The 20,625-nt window shown below is 45.9% G+C and overlaps 1 protein-coding gene across 1 annotated transcript; it reads left to right on the forward strand.

Moving 5' to 3' along the window:
- The first annotated feature begins 2,872 nt into the window (after positions 1-2,872).
- On the forward strand, positions 2,873-20,603 carry LOC117701631 (HIG1 domain family member 1C). Its single transcript, XM_034493198.2, has 3 exons — positions 2,873-3,121; positions 9,722-9,856; positions 20,539-20,603. Exons 1-3 carry the CDS (start codon positions 2,986-2,988, stop codon positions 20,601-20,603), a joined length of 336 nt encoding a protein of 111 aa, XP_034349089.2. The 5' UTR covers positions 2,873-2,985.
- Positions 20,604-20,625: the final 22 nt, after the last annotated feature.

Consider the following 20,625-nt stretch of genomic DNA (forward strand, 5'->3'; position numbering starts at 1 on the left):
AAAGGTGTGAGAGATCAAGGTAGTTTTAGTGTAAACAAACTTTGAGAGCTTTGCTTATGATTCCAAGAATATATCTGGCTTCACAGCTGGGAAGGAGCCATGTTTGAAGGTCTCACGTGCTCAGTTGTCACCCCTTCATCGCTGACATTTAACGCTCCCGACTGGAATGCCCTCTGTATAAGGAACATAGCCTCTGTGTGGACGGTCTTCATAGCAACCATGGGACTCTAGCTTCTTCTCAGCTGGAAGGAGACTTTGGTCCAGTGGAGGAGACCCTCCCTCTTTCCTGTCTTTCTAACCTGCCTCAATACCAGCTGAGGACAGAAACACACTCTCTACTTCAAGGGATGACAGACACGAGCTTGAAAATGGCTAGCCGGGCGTGGTGGCGGCACGCCTTTAATCCCAGCACTTGGAGGCAGAGGCAGGCGGATTTCTGAGTTCGAGGCCAGCCTGGTCTACAGAGTGAGTTCCAGACAGCCAGGGCGACACAGAGAAACCCTGTCTCGAAAAAAAAACAGAAAGAAAGAAAGAAAGAGAGAGAAAGAAAGAAAGGAAAGAAAGAGAGAAAGAGAGAAAGAGAGAAAGAAAGGAAGGAAGGAAGGAAAGAAGGAAGAAGGAAGGAAGGACAGGAAGGAAGGAGAAGGAAGGAAGGAAAGGAAGAATAAAAGAAAGGAAGGAAAGAAAATGGCCTGTTTCTGTTTCCACCCTGGAGCTTAGCAATCGTTACAGGTCAGTCCCCACCCGACCCTGCAGCCAATCAGTGAACAGTGAGAACACAGTGTGAGAAACACAGGTCCCCTTGGTAGTACACAACACAACACAGGTGGTCTGCCCAGAGTGCATGCTCTCATCAGCCTGGTGAGAAAGCACCAGGGGAAAACTACACCCCAATCCTACAGCAGCCGCCTAGAACCTGGGGGATGATTCATGGAACAATGTTTGCCTTGCATGCCCCTGGCCAAGGATTCAATTCCCAGCACTGTAAAAGGGAAAGCCTCCATTGGTAAAATACCAGGGTTATGAGAATCAAGAGCAATTAAGGCATTCTTCAGAGCAAGAGGACTGAAACCATGTGACAATGGATATGGGATCCTGGCCGGAATCTAGATAAAATAAAACCCCACACCTATTCCAAAAAAAAAAAAAAAAAAAAAAAGTCGGATGGGCTGGCACAAATGCTTGAGTTCCATCCCTGGGGTCCACATATTAGAAGGGGACTTGACCACCAACTGCCCTCCAGCTTCTGTAGGGTTATATACCCCGTCCCCTAGTAAAGTGAATAAATGCAATTTTTAAAGGGTAACATTTTTTTGTTAGACATAATCAGAAGAGCTGACAAAATATTAATTTCTACTATTACATACTAGTATCATCAATGCTATTTTTTTTATTAGCACATTATCGTTATGCAAGAGAATGGCCAAATGCACCAGAAAAAGCACAGCGAGGGGAATCAGTCTGCAGTTTACCAGAGGGAGGAAGAAGAGAGGAGACGCATGCCACAGTTCTAGTTAAAAGGCACAAAACAAAAAACAAAACAAAAAACCCCCACAAACTCTACCTGGTCCTCGCCTTCACGCTGAGATCGGTGTAGCTGGAGATGGAGGAAGGTGCGGGCAATAAAGGGACATCTCCGAAGTCTCCAGAGCGCCAGGGCCACCCGTCACAACTGGACAGATGGACAGACCTGCACAAGTTTCTCTGTTTGGCTCTCAGCGCCTTCCCGGGTGCGAGCCTGTCGCGCCCTGCTGCGGATTGGCCAAGGGTCCTTTACAAGGAATGTTGCTGGGCCTGAGTGTCCATGCAGGCTGCAGGTGTGGGGAATCCTGCACGTGCTTCTGGCTGAAAACAGGCGCTCAGAGCTCTTGAGAAGTCGGATGATTAGCCTTGGTCCTTGCCCGTTGTCTATTGGTTATCGGGACATTTTTGCTGTATATCATCATCTTTTTCCTTAGGTGCTTTTTATTTTGTAGGCGAGGCAAGCATTCCACTACTGAGCTACAAGCCCCAGCTGTGCTGTGTTAAGCTCCCCTTTGTTTATATTTACTTGTGTTGTTCCATGCAGCCCAGAGTCGGAATTGTACGCCTTCCTAAGGGATGATTGGGCCTTGGCCTTGAATAGCATTTCCCCTCACCATAATCCTGTGCCCTCTTTCCCTTCAGTGTCCAGCAGGGATATCAAGAGTCGCAATCGCACAGGCCTCAGGAGGCCCTAAGCACTCAACTTACATAATTGCACTCTTTCCCAAAGTTCTTTAGAAAAAGTATTAGCTTCTATCTGGGCAGTGGTGGCACATACCTTTAATCCCAGCACTTGGGGCAGAGGCAGGTGGATTGGCAGTGAGGAGGGACAGGGGCCAGTTTGAGGCCAGCCTGGTCTACAGAATGAGTGCCGGACAGACAAGGCTACATAGTAGAGACCCTGTCTCAAAAACAACAACAAATAAAGCATATTATCTTCCAAAGCTAACATTTGTGACAAGGCACTGCTACTGTTAGTGGGCCTTCAGCAGGGGATGAGGAACCTCAGCCAATCCCAGATGGCCACACCCCCAGGGTTGTCTCTCAGCTTTCTTATGATCATCAATTAGCTGGAAATCACAGGGACAGTGACAGCCTTAAACACATGTAGATCAAAGACCAGGAGGAGACAGTCAGCAAGCACGGGGATCCTGTTCCAGCGTGTACAAGGTATGGTGCCTCTCACCGGGTTTGATTTTCTGTTGAAATCTCATCCATAAAATGCAGCTACTGGGGGGAATGGGATAAGGGGATAAAATCTGAAATGTAAATATAATGTAAATAAAATAAAATTTAAAAAAAATAATTTTTTTTATTTGTTACATACTAAAAAAAAAATGCAGCTACTGTGTGTTGAAAGGTGTGTGCGAGGGAGGGAGAGTTGCCTGTTTCAGTTGAGCCGACACAGGGCGGGCAGTGCACTGGAAAGAAGACTTACTGGTGTAGCCAGGGGTTCTTGGAATGATGGCAGCAACCACACAGATCTCCTGTTGTTGGCAGAGAACAATGTCTTCAGATGAGTGGTCAACAGCTGAGGACAAAGGCCAGTTGTCCCGACTCCTCAGGAAATCGAGAGACTCCCCCTTCGTCCCCCTGGGTAAGTATGCACCTTGATGGTTGCAGGAAAACCACGATGGAAAAGATGGAAAAGAACTCGGTGTCCCACCCCCCCATGCCCGTGTGTATTCTCTGATTCTGTGACGCTCCCCTCCCTCACCCCCAACCCGGTTGCAGGGACTTTGTAGTTCAGGCACTGGTAGGTTTTAGCTATTTTATTCAGTTAACACATTTTGTCAGGGGCCTCCCTAGCTTTTGATATTTACTTATTCTGCTGGTGGTGGTGGTCACTCACATTCCGCGGCAATGCATGTGGAGGTCAGAGGACAACTCTTGGGAACTGGTTCTCTTCTGCTGCTATGTGGGTTCCAGGGACCGAACCTAGATCATCAGGCTTGGCAGCAAGCACCTTTGCCTGCTGAGCCATTTCACTACCCCTAGAGTCTATCTGAAATTAGTTCACAGTCTCTCAGATAGAATTTGCTTGATGAACTCATGGGTTTCTGACTGAGAACTGGAGCCGAAGTTTATCATCCTGAGAGTCAGCTAGAACCGTCCGTCTGTCTGTGCATCACTTGTCTGGGTGTTTATAACTGCCCCTCCCTTGCTATCAGGTATGATGGAAAACTTTACTTCTTGAGGGCTGGGATGTAGCTCAGTTGGTAGTGTTAGCCTAGCATGCGCAGAGCGGAAGGTTCAAATCTCCATATGGAATAGACTAGGCCTGGCAGATCACGTCTGCAGAGCCAGCACCGGAAGATCCAAGCCTCAAGGTCATCCATCACCATGCAGAGTAAGCCCAAGGCCAGCATGAGTCAAAAAGCAAACAGCAAACAGCAAAAGGAAAACCAAGCCCCTTGATGCTACGTGAACAGATCCCGGTGATGAGCAGATGGGCCACTGTGTCTGTTACACATTAAGTTAGTGTTCCCAGAGAACCAGTGATTAACTCAGAAAGATGAAAGTGTTCCCGATAAACTCAATTAGGGGAAGAACAGGAGGGCGCGCTGACTTTCATCCCCAAAGGGACAGAGGGAACTTCTCAGTGAGTGAGGACCGAGACTCAAGTTTTTGTTAAAAAACAAGAATAAAACTTGTATGTATTGTTGAGGTTTTGTTTACGCTTTTGTAATTTAAACAATACTTAACAGGTTGTTCTGCCACAAGACAGACTATCTCATACAGATAATTTACAAAATGCTTTTATCAATGATCTGAAATCACTTCCATCATTATAAATATGGCTTACTGGGTTGGGACTCAGAACAAGTGTGCTTGCCTGGCACACCCTCAATGCAGAGCCGCTAGATAAATAAAAAATAAATCTATGATACTTCTTGTTCGTTTTTTCTCTTTGAGATAGGGTCTCTCCATGTAGCCTTGGCTAACCTGGAACTCACTATGTAGACTGGTTTCAAACTCAGAGATTTCTCTTTACAACAGTTTTGTAGGTGCACGGTGTTTTGTTCAGGCCATTTAGGGTTTTTAAGTTTTTTCCTAAGACAGGGTACAATCCTGAACATTTTTGTGTTCTGTACATCCTGTGCTTTTTTTTTTTTTTTTTTTTCTTATTTTCTTGGAGTATATTCCAAAGTAGAATTGTAGAATTACTAGTTCAGGATGCATGAGAAATGTAAGATTTTAAGATGATCATATATATATATATATATATATATTAGTATATATAATATATCATATGTAAGATTTTAAGATGATCATATACATATGTATATGATCATCTTAAAATCTTACATATATATATATGTGTGTGTGTGTGTACATGTATATGTATATATATGAGACAGGGTTTCTCTGTGTAGCCCTGGCCGTCCTGGAACTCACTCTGTAGACCAGGCTAGCCTCGAACTCAGAAATCCGCCTGCCTCTGCCTCCCAAGTGCTAGGATTAAAGGCGTGCGCCACCACTGCCCGGCTGATTATATATTTTTTAACTTAAAAAATATATAGAAAGTTAATAAACCTTATTTGTGTGTGCGTGTATATGTGTGTGTATACCTGTGTGTGACTGTGTGTTTACATGTGACAGTAGGTGCAGGAGGAGACCAGAAGGGCTGTCAGATGCCCTGTAGCTGGAATCTTAGCTGGTCATCAGTTGCCTAACCTGGGTTACTAAAATAGAATTCTCTGGGAGAGCAGGGAGTGCTCTTAACTGCTGAGCCATCTCTCTATTCCCCTTAAATCTTTTATTATAAGTGTGTGTGTGTGTGGGGGGGGTTTGAGGGGGAAGGGTGAGAGGGAAAGAGAGAGATTTGGAGGGAGCCATGTGTAGAGGGCTGAAGACAAATCTGCTGAGTCAGCTGTTTTCTTCCATTTTTTTTTTGTATGGGAGCCAGGAATTGAGCTCTGGCCGCAGGCTCACACAAGGGCTCGCACAATGGAGGGTCGTTACCACAAGCCTTCTCACTGGCCCTATCGTCGTTATCTTTAGGGCTTGCTCATTGCTACCTGTGCATCTTACACATTAATCATTGCACTCAGCTGCATCTACTAACAAGCCTATAAAATATACACAGAACTGTGATCGTTTGCACTGGTTCTTTCTGCAGCTTACGAACAGACCATGACGGACATAAATGTCATCTAGCCCTACAAACACCAGTCCCAACCTTGTTTCTCATCCCACGTAAAAATCAGCTGCATTCTTTAAACTGTGAACAAACACATAGAACCTGTAGTTTCAGAGGGGGGAGGATTCCATTATAGGCATTATAAAGAAAATAAACACTTAGGTATAAACTTAATGCATTTATGTTGACAATTACAAGACGCTAATGAAATGAATCAGATGCCTGAATGGACACACTTCTTATTACGTTCATTGACTAGTAATTAGTGACATATTTATATATGTATGTGTGTGTATGTGCCTGTGTGTTTATATATAGAGTTATTATAATATATAATTATTATATGTATATATTATTACTATTATTATTATTATTATATATAATAAGGCATGCTTTTTTGGCTGCTGTCCTAGGTTCTTGTATCTACTCCCCTTCCAACCCCCAAACACTAGGTAGGAGAGAAATAAGGTTAAGGGGAAAGGGGGCATTGATACTGTTAGACCACTTCCTGCTGACCAGGGGCATCGGGCTCCTGTGGGCAGCGTTCATCATCATCAGGTTAGCTCCAATTTCTTCCGTTTCTGCTGTGAAAGCAGCCTCTTACTCACACCTGGGATTAAAACAAAAACACATTCACATAACATAACTGGGTTTATAGAGAAACTCTCACCACAGAGGTCAGTTCTCCCCAGAGAGATCCACAGGGTTAATGTAATTCCATTACAATCCCAACAAGGATTGTGTGAATACAGTAAGCATGAGGGCCTGAATTAGACTTCCAGAACCCATAAAAAAAAAATAAAAATAAAAAGGCCAAGTTGTCGAGACACTGTCTTGGAATCCCAGCCCTGGAGAGGTGGAGCCAGGCAGGTCTGCAGGGCTCACCAGCCAGCCGGTCTGGCCTACTTGGTGAGTTCCGAGCCATGGTGAACAGTACGTGAGGGGTGAACCCTTTAAGCTATTCTCTGGCCACTATATGTGTGTGCACTATATGTGCATGCATATTTGTGTATACACACACACACACACACACAAGATGTGCTCATCCTAAGATATATGGAAATTATGGAAATCATGAGTTCTCTAACAGCCAAAACAATGTTTTCTTTTCAGTACTTGAGACCAGTCTAGAGGCCTTACTCATGGTAGGCAAATGCTATCACCAAGACTTGTTTTTGCCTTTTGAAGTAGTCTCCCTGTCTGCTCAGGCTGGCTTCTAATTCCTTGATCCCCCTGCTTTAACCTCCCAAGTGCTGGAATACAGGCAAGTGCACCGTGTTCTGTTCTGGCTTTTTTTCCCCTGTTTGTTTAAGGTAAGGTGGAAGGAGGCACTATGCCCCTTAGCTACAGTAATCAAGACTCTGTGGCTGCTGATGGAAGACACGTAAATCAGTAGGATGATCAGAGAACACCAACGGGGAACAACACTGTTTAATAAAAAATTTTTACTTAAATATTTTTAGGTCTATTTTTAAATTTTACACGTATGGGTGTTTCTGTTTTTCTGTCTTTCTGTGCATCATGTACATGCATGGTGCCTTTTTTTTTTTTTTTTGGTTTTTCGAGACAGGGTTTCTCTGTGTAGCCCTGGCTGTCCTGGAACTCACTCTGTAGACCAGGCTGGCCTCGAACTCAGAAATCTGCCTGCCTCTGCCTCCCAAGTGCTGGAATTAAAGGCGTGTGCCACCACTGCCCGGCAACTTTTTTTTTTTCCCCCATGAGACGCAGCAGGATTCAAACCCGAGGGTAGAGAGAGAGCGGGCAGAGGGCCCCACACCCTCTGCAGGCCAGCGCCTTACGGCTGCGCCACCACCAGTTCGCTGCACGGTGCCCTTGGAGGTCACAAAAGGGTGTTGGAACCTCTGGAACTAAAGTTGCAGGGTTGAGCCATCACGTGGTGCTGGGAACTGAACCCAAGTCCTCTGCAAGACCATTGAGTGCTCTTAGCCCTAGAGCCACCTCTTCAGTGTCCAGTGCTTTTAAAAAAGCGTTCTATTTCTAATAACTTGTATTGAGTCTGTTCTTTGGCAGGTTCATATACGTACAAGGTACATTCTGACCACTACACTCCTTCCCATCTTTTTTCCATTCTTTACCCTCTCTCCCCACAAAGTCCTCTTCCCAAATTCATGACTGTTACTGTTAACTCCCCATGGGGGAGCATGCGTGGGGGTGGGGCACGCCACACAGTTCCACAGGGTTGTAAGGGCTGCTTTTCAGAGTCCAGCAGCGATCTGATGATGTAATGCATGCATCTGCTGAGCTGCCTCCATAGGAAAAGCAACAGATTTTGTCAAGGAATCAAACGTATCCTTACCTTCATGCACAGGACCAGGAAACAGAACAGACTCAAACATGTCTCATGAAGAAAAGGCAATTTCTAGGTTGAGCTGAGACTTTGTAACTCTGGGAGTGGGGCTGGAATAGTGGATCGGCTAGAAAACAGTGGAACACAGAGTCGACAGAGAGATGATCTCTGGCCTGTGACTCTCTCTTATTGTTCTGAGGGCCAGAAGCTGATGGCCTCTGGAAATTCAACTTTTTCTTGCTATTTCATGGCTAAAAGCTACTGGGTTTTTTTTGTTTTTTGTTTGTTTGTTTTTGTTTTGTTTGTTTGTTTGTTTTTTTGTGATTAATTCCTGCTGATAGCAGGGAATTAAGAAAAGATATTAGTTGCTTGGGCCATTTTCTCTTTGACTTGCAGGACCTTTCACTAATCAGGTAAAAGGGTCAGAGTTTGTTAACTCTTTATGAGTCAGAGAGGAAGGAAAAGAGTCAGGCACACAGAAAAAACACTTAGAACCCTTACAACAGGATAACTGATCACGTGACTTTCTTCTATAAGTTCATAGTATTTTTAAGGCAATAGTCCATGTCATAGATCAATAAAACTTAAGGCGTTACATCAGAATTATGTGTTTTCCCATTAAGACTAGTACTCAACTAAACATTGTCTTTTTCTAGCTCCATAAGTTCATTATAAGTTTAAAGCAATAGTTTTTATGTCATAAGTTAGCATAGTTTTGTCAAGAGACAAATCATCTGCCTTGTGTCGTATTATTTTGAAGTCTTGTATAGACAGACTAGTCCATCATTTATTTTCTGTCCTTGCACCTACAATAAATTGCCCATTACCAAGTTCATGACCTTTAGTTACCAGACAGTGGCCTCGTTCCTATCCTAGAAGGAATGTTTTCCTTAATGGTAAATTTGTTCCAAGCCTGCTTTCATTTCCTAGTGCAATTAGCTCATGGCACATGAAGGTTTACAGAGCTCTATCTGCAGCTCTATCTACAGGGGGCTTGAAATTACTTGTGTCAATTTGGGAATTATGAAATCATCAATTCATCTACACAGCACTACTACATGAAAGTACATCTTCATACTGATTCTGCAGGAGATCACCCAATCTGGGTGAGCTGATGTCCAGGAATCATTAGGCTGTGCAATAGTGGCAGGAAAGGCACATCAGCAGCAAGAAGCAATCCTGGGATGAAGTCTCTGAGGACCCATCTCAGAGCTCACCCATCTCAGCTGTGCAGAACAGTGAGCCACCTCCAGGAAACTCACTTGTTTGGCATAGCCTTTCCTAGATGGCTTCTGATACTTCATAATGCAAATGTTCCAACATCTCAAACACCCACAACCCTCACTTCTGACCCAAGTATGTCAGATGAGGACTACCGAACCTACATCTCGTCTCACTTCTGGGTAGTTATTTTTTACACAGCCTTTCAATCGGCCAAAGGGAATGCTTACCTCTTGTTAATTTAATTCATGTCAGTTTTAAAATATCCCATAAGCTTTGTTATAGATTTTTAACAAATGGGTTTCTTTTTTAAATATATAATTTATTTTTATTTTATGCTCACTGGTGTTTTACCTGCCTGTGTGTTTGTGTGAGGGCATCAGATCCCCTGAAACTGGAGTTACAGATAGGTGTGAGCTGCCACGTGGGTGCTGGGACTTGAATCTGGGTCCTCTGGAAGAGAAGCTAGTATTTTTAACCGCTGAACCATCTCTCCAGCCCCTAAGCCTTCTTTAAATCCACAGGCATGGCAGGCTTTGTGGCTGTGCTGTCCTATGGTCTTTACAAGCTAAACTCCAGAAGAGAACACAAGGTGTCCCTTCATCTCATCCACGTGCGGGTTGCTGCCCAAGGATGCGTTGTGGGGGCCGTGACTCTAGGTAAGCTGCCTGCCTCTTTTCTTAGGTCTGGCTCTCCTCCACAGGTGTGTGTGCTTGCATGTGCGTGTGCGTGAGCATGTGTGTATGTGTATGCATGTGCACTGTGTGTGCGTGCACATGAGTGTTGTGCACATGTGTATGTGTTTTGTTTTACTTATTCTGTAAATTCTTTTTTGTTGTTGTTGTTTTTGTTTTTGTTTTTCAAGACAGGGTTTCTCTGTGTAGCCCTGGCTGTCCTGGAACTCACTCTGTAGACCAGGCTGGCCTCAAACTCAGAAATCCACCTGCCTCTGCCTCCCAAGTGCTGGGATTAAAGACGTGTGCCACTACTGTTCAGCCTGTAAATTCTTGGTAGAAGATAAATATTGGATTGCAATGATATGAGATAAACAGATCCCCTTGGGGGCTGGGGAGACGAGGCAGTTAAGGGCACTGGCTGCTCTTATAGAGGATTCAGCCCAGCACTTTTTTGGAAGCTCACAACCATCTGTAACCCTACTTCTGGGGATTCTGGCGCCCTCTTCTGGCTTCTTTGGGTGTCGGGCATACTTGCAGTGTGCGTGTTCATGCATTCAGGTACTCATATACAGAAAATAAAAACAAATCTTTAAGAAAGCAAGCTAAAAGAGGTGAGGCTTCTCAATTTCTAGGATTTTCTCCTGATAAAACCCAACAAGACTGCCAGACCTTAAAGGGATGGTGGTCATCTTCTGGGGCAGCAGCTCCCAACCTTTCTAAACGCTGCGACCCTTTAATACAGTTCCTTGTATTGTAGTGACACCCCCCCCAACTATAAAATTCTTTTTGTTCCCACTTTGTAACTGTAGCTTTGCCTCTGTCATGAGCTGTAAATATTTGATATACAGGAAATATGATATGTGACCCCCCCACGAAAGGGTCATTCAAAGGGGTCAAAACCCACAGGTTGAGAACCTCTGCTCTAGAGGAAGGTGCTGGTATGGCTTGGTTCTACACTGCTCCACTAACAGCAGTGACCGTGTCCCCCAGCCTGTCTCATGAGCAGACATAGTTTCTCAGTACTTTACTTGGGAGGAAGCTTCTTAGAGGCCAGAGATCAAAACAGTCTTTTTACTTTCATCCCAGGTATGAGCTTTGCCCAGGGGCCAATGTACTTAGCAAGGAAAGATTAGTCTTGATTAGAAAGATTACTTAGAAAGAAAAGATCAGCGGCTTAGTTAGGGTTTCTCTTGCTGTGATCAAACACCATGACTAAAAGGTAAGCTGGGGCGGAGAGGGTTTGTTTGGCTCACACTTCCACATTGTAGCCCATCGCTGAAGAAAATCAGCGCAGGAGCTTAAACAGAACAGGAACCTGGAGGCAGGAGTTGATGCAGAAGCCCTGGAGGAGTGTGTCCTGGCTTGCTCCCCATGGCTTGCCCAAGGATGGCAGTACCCACAGTGGGCTGGGCCCTTCCCCATCTATCACTGATTAAGGGAATGCCCCACAGGCTTGCCTACCTCATCTTCTGGAGGCACCTTCTCAGCTGTGGCTGCCTCTTCTCAGATGACTTTAGCTTGTGCCAAGTTGATTTAAAAAAAAAAACAAAAACAAAAAACAAAAAACTGTCCAGCACAGTCTCAAAACAAAACAAAAAAACCAAAAAACCCCCAACAAAATAAATAAACAAATAAACCCAAACTAAACCAAAGCCTCATTGGCTTGGTGTCACTCTCAGCCCACGGTCAGTCAGAGCCCAGTTCCTTCTCAGCCCACGGTCAGTCAGAGCCCAGTTCCTGAGGACTGTTTTCCCATGAGTGACTGGCTAATGCCTTTGCAGCAGCAAGGCCCCACCCACCACATTCTGTGCTTCACAGTTCACTCAGACAGGGGCTCTTTTCTGGCTCTCCTCTGGGGCTAAGCTTTGTTTCCTGCAGCAGTGAGGCCCCCCTGCCACAGCTGGAGGTGTTCCTCCTGCTGAGAGAGCAGCTGGTCGCTGGTGTCTCAGCGTTTGATAAGTTACTGCCTCACACCACAGGGCCAGTTCCTGCTTTAGTTAGTTTAGTTTAGTTTCCTGTCTTTGAGAGTCCCAAATCTGAAGTGATGATGGTTGTCCTTTCGAAGTTACTGTAGTTCCTCACCTCCAAGCCTGTCTCCTTTGTTACTAAACCATTTCTCCAGAGCTGCAAAGCCAAAGTTGTCATAGCCCCCAAACCCAGCTTCAAGGGCGACCACAGAGCTGCTTCAGCTACATAGAGCCAGCACTTCCCAGCTGTGGCCGGGTCACTGGCCTGACTTCTAAAGGGATCTCATCTGCCTTTGTCGTGGTCATCAAAAACCACAAAAGCTTAGTCCCCATCCTTACCACTGCCTGGGTCAGTCTTCAGTGTCTCCAACAAAGTTTTTTCTCATAGTTCAGCAGGCACCTGGTCTCCTGAGAACCTTCTCTGGAGCACACTTTGGCTCAGCCACTCTTTCATCCACCTCGTGTGCTCCCTGCACACAGCTGCTCCCTTCACACAGCTGCCCCCTGCACACAGCTGCTCCCTGCACACAGCTGCTCCCTGCACACAGCTGCCCCCTGCACACAGCTGCCCCCTGCACACAGCTGCTCCCTGCACACAGCTGCTCCCTGCACACAGCTGCTCCCTGCACACAGCTGCTCCCTGCACACAGCTGCTCCCTGCACACAGCTGCTCCACAGTCACAGAAGTGACAGACCCAAAGCTTTGGGGTATTTGCTCTTTGGTTCTGCAAAGGTTCACAGTGTGGCTGCCCCTGTGGGCTTTCAGGAAGTGACAGGCAGTTTGTTCCCTCAGGAAAGTTTAATCTGGTAACATATGGGGACATTTTTTGTTTGTCCTGTTGGGAGTGGGAGGCAGGAGGCAACTCTACGAGCATCACACAGATGCTGTCAGACAGCCTGCAGCATACAGGGCATCCGAGTAAGGCCAATCACAAAGTCAAGCATTTCTTCCTTGCCTTTGCCCATCACATGCTACCAGTAACCTCCTTAAGCTCATGATTAGCGGGAGTAATCTAGCCTCAACTGGCAGCTTCCTTGAGGCTGGGAGGCTGCCATGGAGGCCGCAGCCAGAGGACGAGGGAGATAGAGTGACTTCATCCTGCCTCTCCCAGTATAGCCACTCCCTTTATTGGGGAGGAGGAAATGCCCATGGCCAGGTAGCCCTGGCTACTTCACGAGTTCTGATAGCGCTCTCTTTAGTCTGAGAATGATGCAGTGAGCTGCCAGCCTCCCTGGAGACGGAGAGATCCTGATCTTAAGAAGGTCACTGGTAGCATCTTATGGGCAAAGGCAAGGAAGAGATGCTAGACTGTTGTGATTGGCAACTGTTCAAACACTGACAGCATCGGCTAAGCCACGGATCTCAGGCTCCGGTTGCTCAGTTCTGGTGGCCCTAGAACAGAAAGTCGAGCAGCACAGAAGGAAAAAAGGCTAGGCTTGAACTGAAAGCACACAGCAGGGAGCTCTGGCCTGGGCGCCCACTACTTTACTTGCATTAACTCACATCCCAAGACCTCCTCCCAACGTGTACATTACACACACACCCATATGTGTGTATGTGTGAGTATACACGCATATAAACACATGTATGTACATATACATAAACAAATATATTGTAATCATCTCCCTAGCTTTTCCCAAAGGAGTCCTGCAGCCATTTACCAGGAAACCAGAGAGAAGATAAGCACATTTGTGGGGAGTTTTGAAATGCCGGCGATAAGCCGACAGATTCCTGCTCTGGCATAGTTACAGTAAGTGCCGCTCAAATTACCAGCCAGTCGGGGCCAGAGTGTCTGCTTCACACACAGCCAACCCCAAACATGGTATTCTCTAGTCCTGCAATGTTTCGTTGGAATGCACGTACTCGGCGGCTTTTGGAATTCTTGTAAAATGTATTATTATTGTGTGTGACGTGTGCATGGGTGTATGCACGCACGGCATTCCTATGGAGATCAGAGGACAACGCTGTGGAGTGGTTCTCTCTGTCCACCGTTCACAGTTTCTGAAGATCATACCCAGGTCATCCAGCTTATGAACTGGGTGTTCTCTCCCACTGAGCCTCTCGACAGTACCTGTCAGAATCTCCACACGGGTCCCCTGGCCACCACGGCAGAGGGCCAAGTGGATGCCATTCTAACTGTCTGCTTCTACCAAAGTGGCAAACCATGAGTTACATTTCTAGAAGCACTGTGGAAACAAACACCTTCACTGGGCTTTGGGGACACCAGTGATATTTCCCAACACCTCCGTACAGCTTTTTTGGTAGAAGACACCATCTTGGAGCATGTAGCTGGACTTCTGTCGAACTGAAGCTATAGCCTTCAGCTACCAAATGACTAAGGAAAAGCAAACAGGGGTCAAACATGATTCCCAAGCAGGCAAGATTGCTCAGCGGCTTGAGTTCGAGTCCTGAGACCCCTTGTTGGGAGGAGAGACCCCTGCACTTGTCCTGTGGCACACACAGGAACGCACAATAAACAAACAAATGATTCCCAAGTTCTTGTCTCTCGCTCATACAGAGGATGGAGAACAAAGGTCAAGGCTGAGGGAGAGACAGCGCTCAGCAGACAAACAGCATGTAAGGAGCACCCCAATGCCAGTCACCTGACTGACAGCTCGTCACCCCAGCTCATTTTCAAGCTTCTAAATATGTGTTTACTGTATGTACTGTATGTACTGTGTGTACTGTGTGTACTGTGTGTACTGTGTGTACTGTGTGTACTGTGTGTACTGTGTGTACTGTATGTACTGTGTGTACTGTGTGTACTGTGCGTACTGTGTGTACTGTATTACTGTGTGTACTGTGTGTACTGTGTGTACTGTGTGTACTGTGTGTACTGTGTGTACTGTGTGTACTGTGTGTACTGTGTGTACTGTGTGTACTGTGTGTACTGTATGTACTGTGTGTACTGTGTGTACTGTGTGTACTGTATGTACTGTATGTACTGTGTGTACTGTGTGCACTGTGTGTACTGTATGTACTGTGTGTACTGTGTGTACTGTGTACTGTGTGCACTGTGTGTACTGTATGTACTGTGTGTACTGTGTGTGCTGTGTGTACTGTGTGCACTGTGTGCGCTGTGTGCGCTGTGTGCGCTGTGTGCGCTGTGTGTACTGTGTGTACTGTGTGTACTGTGTGTACTGTGTGTACTGTGTGTACTGTGTGTACTGTGTGTACTGTGTGTGCTGTGTGCACTGTGTGCTCTGTGTGTACTGTGTGTACTGTGTGTACTGTGTGTACTGTGTGTACTGTGTGCACTGTGTGTACTGTGTGTACTGTATGTACTGTGTGTACTGTGTGTACTGTGTGTACTGTGTACTGTGTGTACTGTGTGCGCTGTGTGTACTGTGTGTACTGTGTGTACTGTGTGTGCTGTGTGTACTGTGTGCACTGTGTGTACTGTGTGTACTGTATGTACTGTGTGTACTGTGTGTACTGTGTGTACTGTGTACTGTGTGTACTGTGTGTACTGTGTGTACTGTGTGTGCTGTGTGTGCTGTGTGTACTGTGTGCGCTGTGTGTACTGTGTGTACTGTGTGTACTGTGTGTGCTGTGTGTACTGTGTGTGCTGTGTGTGCTGTGTGTACTGTATGTACTGTATGTACTGTATGTACTGTGTGTACTGTGTGTACTGTGTGTACTGTGTACTGTGTGTACTGTGTGTACTGTATGTACTGTGTGTACTGTGTGTACTGTGTGTGCTGTGTGTGCTGTGTGTACTGTGTGTACTGTATGTACTGTGTGTACTGTGTGTACTGTGTGTACTGTGTGTACTGTGTGTGCTGTGTGTACTGTGTGCACTGTGTGTACTGTGTGTACTGTATGTACTGTGTGTACTGTGTGTACTGTGTGTACTGTGTACTGTGTGTACTGTGTGTACTGTGTGTACTGTGTGTGCTGTGTGTGCTGTGTGTACTGTGTGCGCTGTGTGTGCTGTGTGTACTGTGTGTACTGTGTGTGCTGTGTGTACTGTGTGTGCTGTGTGTGCTGTGTGTACTGTATGTACTGTATGTACTGTATGTACTGTGTGTACTGTGTGTACTGTGTGTACTGTGTACTGTGTGTACTGTGTGTACTGTATGTACTGTGTGTACTGTGTGTACTGTGTGTGCTGTGTGTGCTGTGTGTACTGTGTGTACTGTATGTACTGTGTGTACTGTGTGTGCTGTGTGTGCTGTGTGTGCTGTGTGTGCTGTGTGTACTGTGTGTACTGTGTACTGTGTGTACTGTATGTACTGTATGTACTGTATGTACTGTGTGTACTGTGTGCACTGTGTGTACTGTGTGTACTGTGTGTACTGTGTGTACTGTGTGTGCTGTACGTACTGTGTGTACTGTGTGCACTGTGTGCACTGTGTGTACTGTGTGCACTGTGTGCACTGTGTGCACTGTGTGTACCGTGTGCACCGTGTGCACTGTGTGTACTGTGTGTGCTGTGTGCGCTGTGTGTGCTGTGTGCGCTGTGTGCGCTGTGTGCGCTGTGTGCGCTGTGTGCGCTGTGTGCGCTGTGTGCGCTGTGTACTGTGTGTGCTGTGTGTGCTGTGTGTGCTGTGTGTGCTGTGTGTGCTGTGTGTGCTGTATGTACTGTATGTACTGTATGTACTGTATGTACTGTATGTACTGTGTATACTGTGTGTACTGTATGCACTGCATGCACTGCGTGTACTGTGTGTACTGTATGTACTGTATGTACTGTATGCACTGTATATACTGTGTGTACTGTGTGTACTGTATGTACTGTATGTACTGTATTACTGTATGTACTGTATGTACTGTGTGTACTGTGTGTACTGTGTGCACTGTGTGTACCGTGTGCACCGTGTGCACTGTGTGTACTGTGTGTGCTGTGTGTACTGTATGTACTATGTGTACTGTATGTACTGTGTGTACTGTATGTACTGTGTGTGCTGTGTGTGCTGTGTGTGTGCTGTGTGTGCTGTATGTACTGTGTGTACTGTGTGTGCTGTGTGTACTGTATGTACTATGTGTACTGTATGTACTGTGTGTACTGTATGTACTGTGTGTGCTGTGTGTGCTGTGTGTGTGCTGTGTGTGCTGTGTGTACTGTATGTACTGTATGTACTGTGTGTACTGTGTGTGCTGTGTGTGCTGTGTGTGCTGTATGTACTGTGTGTACTGTGTGTACTGTGTACTGTATGTACTGTATGTACTGTGTGTACTGTGTGTACTGTGTGCACTGTATGTACTGTATGTACTGTATGTACTGTGTGTACTGTGTGTGCTGTGTGTGCTGTGTGTTCTGTATGCACTGTATGCACTGTATATACTGTATGTACTGTGTGTGCTGTATGTACTGTGTGTACTGTATGTACTGTGTGTACTGTATGTACTGTATGTACTGTGTGTACTGTGTGTACTGTGTGTACTGTGTGTACTGTATGTACTGTATGTACTGTGTGTACTGTGTGTACTGTGTGTACTGTGTGTACTGTGTGTGCTGTGTGTACTGTGTGTACTGTGTGTACTGTATGTACTGTGTGTACTGCATGCCAAGCACATGTCCTCCATGGTCCCCCTTTCTCCCTGCTTAGTCCCCTTTCTCCCTCTACACAGTTTTACTTCAACTGTGTGTGCCTGCATATGTGTGTGTGTGAGAGAGAGAGAGAGAGAGAGAGAGAGAGAGAGAGATTTTATATAAAATCTAAGAACCAGAAATGAGAGAAAACAATTGTTTGTCTTTCTGAGATTGCTGTAACCTGTTTAACATGACCATCTCCAGCTGCAAACAACAGAACTTCATTCTTTTGGCTGAAAAACAAACCAAACCCCACACCCCACTGTGTAAATCCACCACATCTTCCTTCCCTGTTCATCTGCTGTCATTAATGGTCTAACCTTACTAGGAGCTTGCTCAGACTCCGCCAGCTGTGCTGGGATACAATCTGAGGCTGACCCCAGCACTTGGAGCTGACATCTCAGGTTCCCCAAGTTTAAGGATGTGGTTCCCCCATGCAGCTGCTCTCAGCCTCTGATGCCACCTGGATTCTCACTGTTATTTCTCCTGCAGTTACAAGATTTTTACAAGCTCTGTGCCATTCCTGGGACAAGGACCAGACCAATCCTCATGATAAAGTAACACTTCAGATCTAGTCTCTACGTTAGGTGCTGTTATCTTATTGTGTAGACTATAAATTGAGGCTTAGAGAGAAACAGGGTCACCACTCTAGACTCAAACTGTTAACCTCACATTATACTGACAGAAATCCCCATTCAAATGTCTCCATGACTAGGGATAAAACCTAGAATGTAGGAGGCCCTGGGTTCCAACCCTAACACGACACAGAACCCAGGCACCGTGACACACACCCGTGACACTAGTGCTCCCTAGGCAGAGGCAGGCCCCATCAGATGTTCATGGTCATTTTTAGCTGCAAGCAAGTTAAAGGCTGGCCTGGGCTACGTGAGACCCCAACAAACCCTTTGAGTTATAGACCTCACATCCGGTGTATAAGGAGGTCCTTAGGAATATGGGAAGAGAATACAGTTTCTTGAGAATAAAAATGCCAGCCAGATGTGGCAACTCCCACCTGCAGTTCCAGCTGTCAGAGAATGAAGAATCATGGGAGTCCAGGAGTTAGAGACCACACAGGGCAAGATAGCCAGAGCCCGTCTTAAAAGTGAACAGGTTAAAATAAAAAATAATAATCCTCTGCTAATATGTGGGCTGCTGCTGGGCGGTGGTGGCACACGCCTTTAATCCCAGCACTTGGGAGGCAGAGGCAGTTGGATTTCTGAGTTCGAGGCCAGCCTGGTCTACAAAGTGAGTTCCAGGACAGCCAGGGCTATACAGAGAAACCCTGTCTCGAAAAACCAAAAAAAAAAAAAAAAAAAAAAAGAGAGAGAGAGTTAAAAATAGGGGCTGGAGAGATGGCTGAGCAAAAACAAAAAAACAAAACAAAACAAAAAAACCCAAAAAAAATGTGGGCTGCTTATACTAAATTTATAGTTTAAAAATAAATGCACATGCCTGTAATACTGGATGAGACAGGAGGCTACCAGTTTGAGGTTAGTAGGAGTCTGGGTTACCTATCAAAATCTTGTCTTGAAAAGACACAGTTGTGTTCAACATATTTATTCATTTGCGATTCAAAAGTTTGAAAGGTGTGGGGAGTAGGTGGCTTGGAGGGGGGATGAGTTGGAGAGGCAGGGGGTGGGTTGGAGAGGCAGGGGGTGGGTTGGAGAGGCAGGGGGTGGGTTGGAGAGACAGGGGGTGGGTTGGAGAGGCAGGGGGATAGCTTGATGGTAAAGTATTTGCTATGCAAATGTGAGAACTGGGATCAGATTCCCAGAAGCTGGGTGCAGCCTGTGGTGAGATGGGAGCTGGAGAGAAATCCCAGGAGCTGGTCAGTGGGCTAGCCTGGTGTACATAGGATCTGACAACAGAGAGACCCTGTCGCAAAGAAGCAGGGGGAGAACCAACAGCAGAAGTTGTTCTACCTTCCCGCAGGCTGTGGGACAGCATGCTTGCACTCATACACAAACACTAAAAAAAAACTAAACAAAAATCTTCTGGGGAGTCACTGTTAGTGTGTGGGGTTGTTTTCTTTTTAGCCGAACTCACTGTAACTGAAATGACATTCTCAGAGCTGGAGAGGCGGCTCGGTTGGTAGAGGGTCTGCCTCGCACGCACAAAGCTAGCACCACATAAAATGTCATTTCAGTTACAATGAGTTCGGCTAAAAAGAAAACATTCTGGCTTGAAGTCTATTCAGCGTCAACTCTTGTTATTTTAGTATTTCACTCTAAAGCTTTTCTGCAGCTTCTGCCTCAGTTTACTATTGTGTGGAGCTACAAGAATTCATGAAGCCTTTATCTTCTGTGCACCCCAGGAAGACCACAGCGGGCAGTGTTGGGGGGAAGTGAACTATTTAGACAGCTAGGCACCCCATGCTGTGACAAGGGCGACAGATCAGAGGGAGACAGATCTGAGTCTTGCCTCCTCTTTCCTTTGGAGTTGTCAAGAATCCTAGGAAGTAACAGCCCCGCCCCCGCCTGCTTCCCTTTCCCAATACTGCCTCATCTCACTGGTTCTAATCCCAGAGCAGGTCCAGCAGTCATGTCTACTCCTTAGGATGCCGCACGGGCAGATGCCGCAGACATGACTGCCTAACTAAGATACCCGTGTCTGACCAAACTTGCCTAGCTTTTCCCAAGATTTGTTCCACCGGGCAGCCAAACGCAACGCTGAACTTCTGACCCTCCTGCCTCTGCTACAACTGTTGGCATGCGGCATCGACTTCTGCCAACTTGGGTTCAGCCAAGGCAGAGGCAGAGTTCAAAGCCAGCCTGGACTACGTGGTGAGTTCTAGGACATCCAGGGCTACACAGAGAAACACTTGACTCAAAACAAACAAACAAAACAAAAACTTCAACTTGGGGATAGTGTTATGACAACTTAAGTTCAAAGTATTATTGCCTTTTAAATTAAAAAATTTCTTTTTTAAAAGAATTTGCGTTTTGAGTTTGGGTTTGTGTGTACACATGTACGTATACCTGTGTCAATGCTGATGTAAAATACATGTTATTTGATTCTGCAGCTACTTCGTGAGCTAAACCAAAGCTCACTGAGAGGTTCTGTTTGTCTCTTTCTTTAGCAGTAGTGTGCTAGTTTTGGGAAAATGTCAGTTGTTTGCATCTCATGGGCACTACTGATTGCAGGTGACTTTCTCTTCCAGGTGTTCTCTACTCTATGTATACGGATTACATCCGACCTCGGTTCTTCAATGTCCCCAGAAAATAGAGCCAGAAGCAGGAGGCAATGA

The sequence above is a fragment of the Arvicanthis niloticus genome, unplaced genomic scaffold (assembly GCF_011762505.2).
Source record: "Arvicanthis niloticus isolate mArvNil1 unplaced genomic scaffold, mArvNil1.pat.X pat_scaffold_152_arrow_ctg1, whole genome shotgun sequence".
In the NCBI taxonomy this organism is placed as follows: Eukaryota; Metazoa; Chordata; class Mammalia; order Rodentia; family Muridae; genus Arvicanthis; species Arvicanthis niloticus.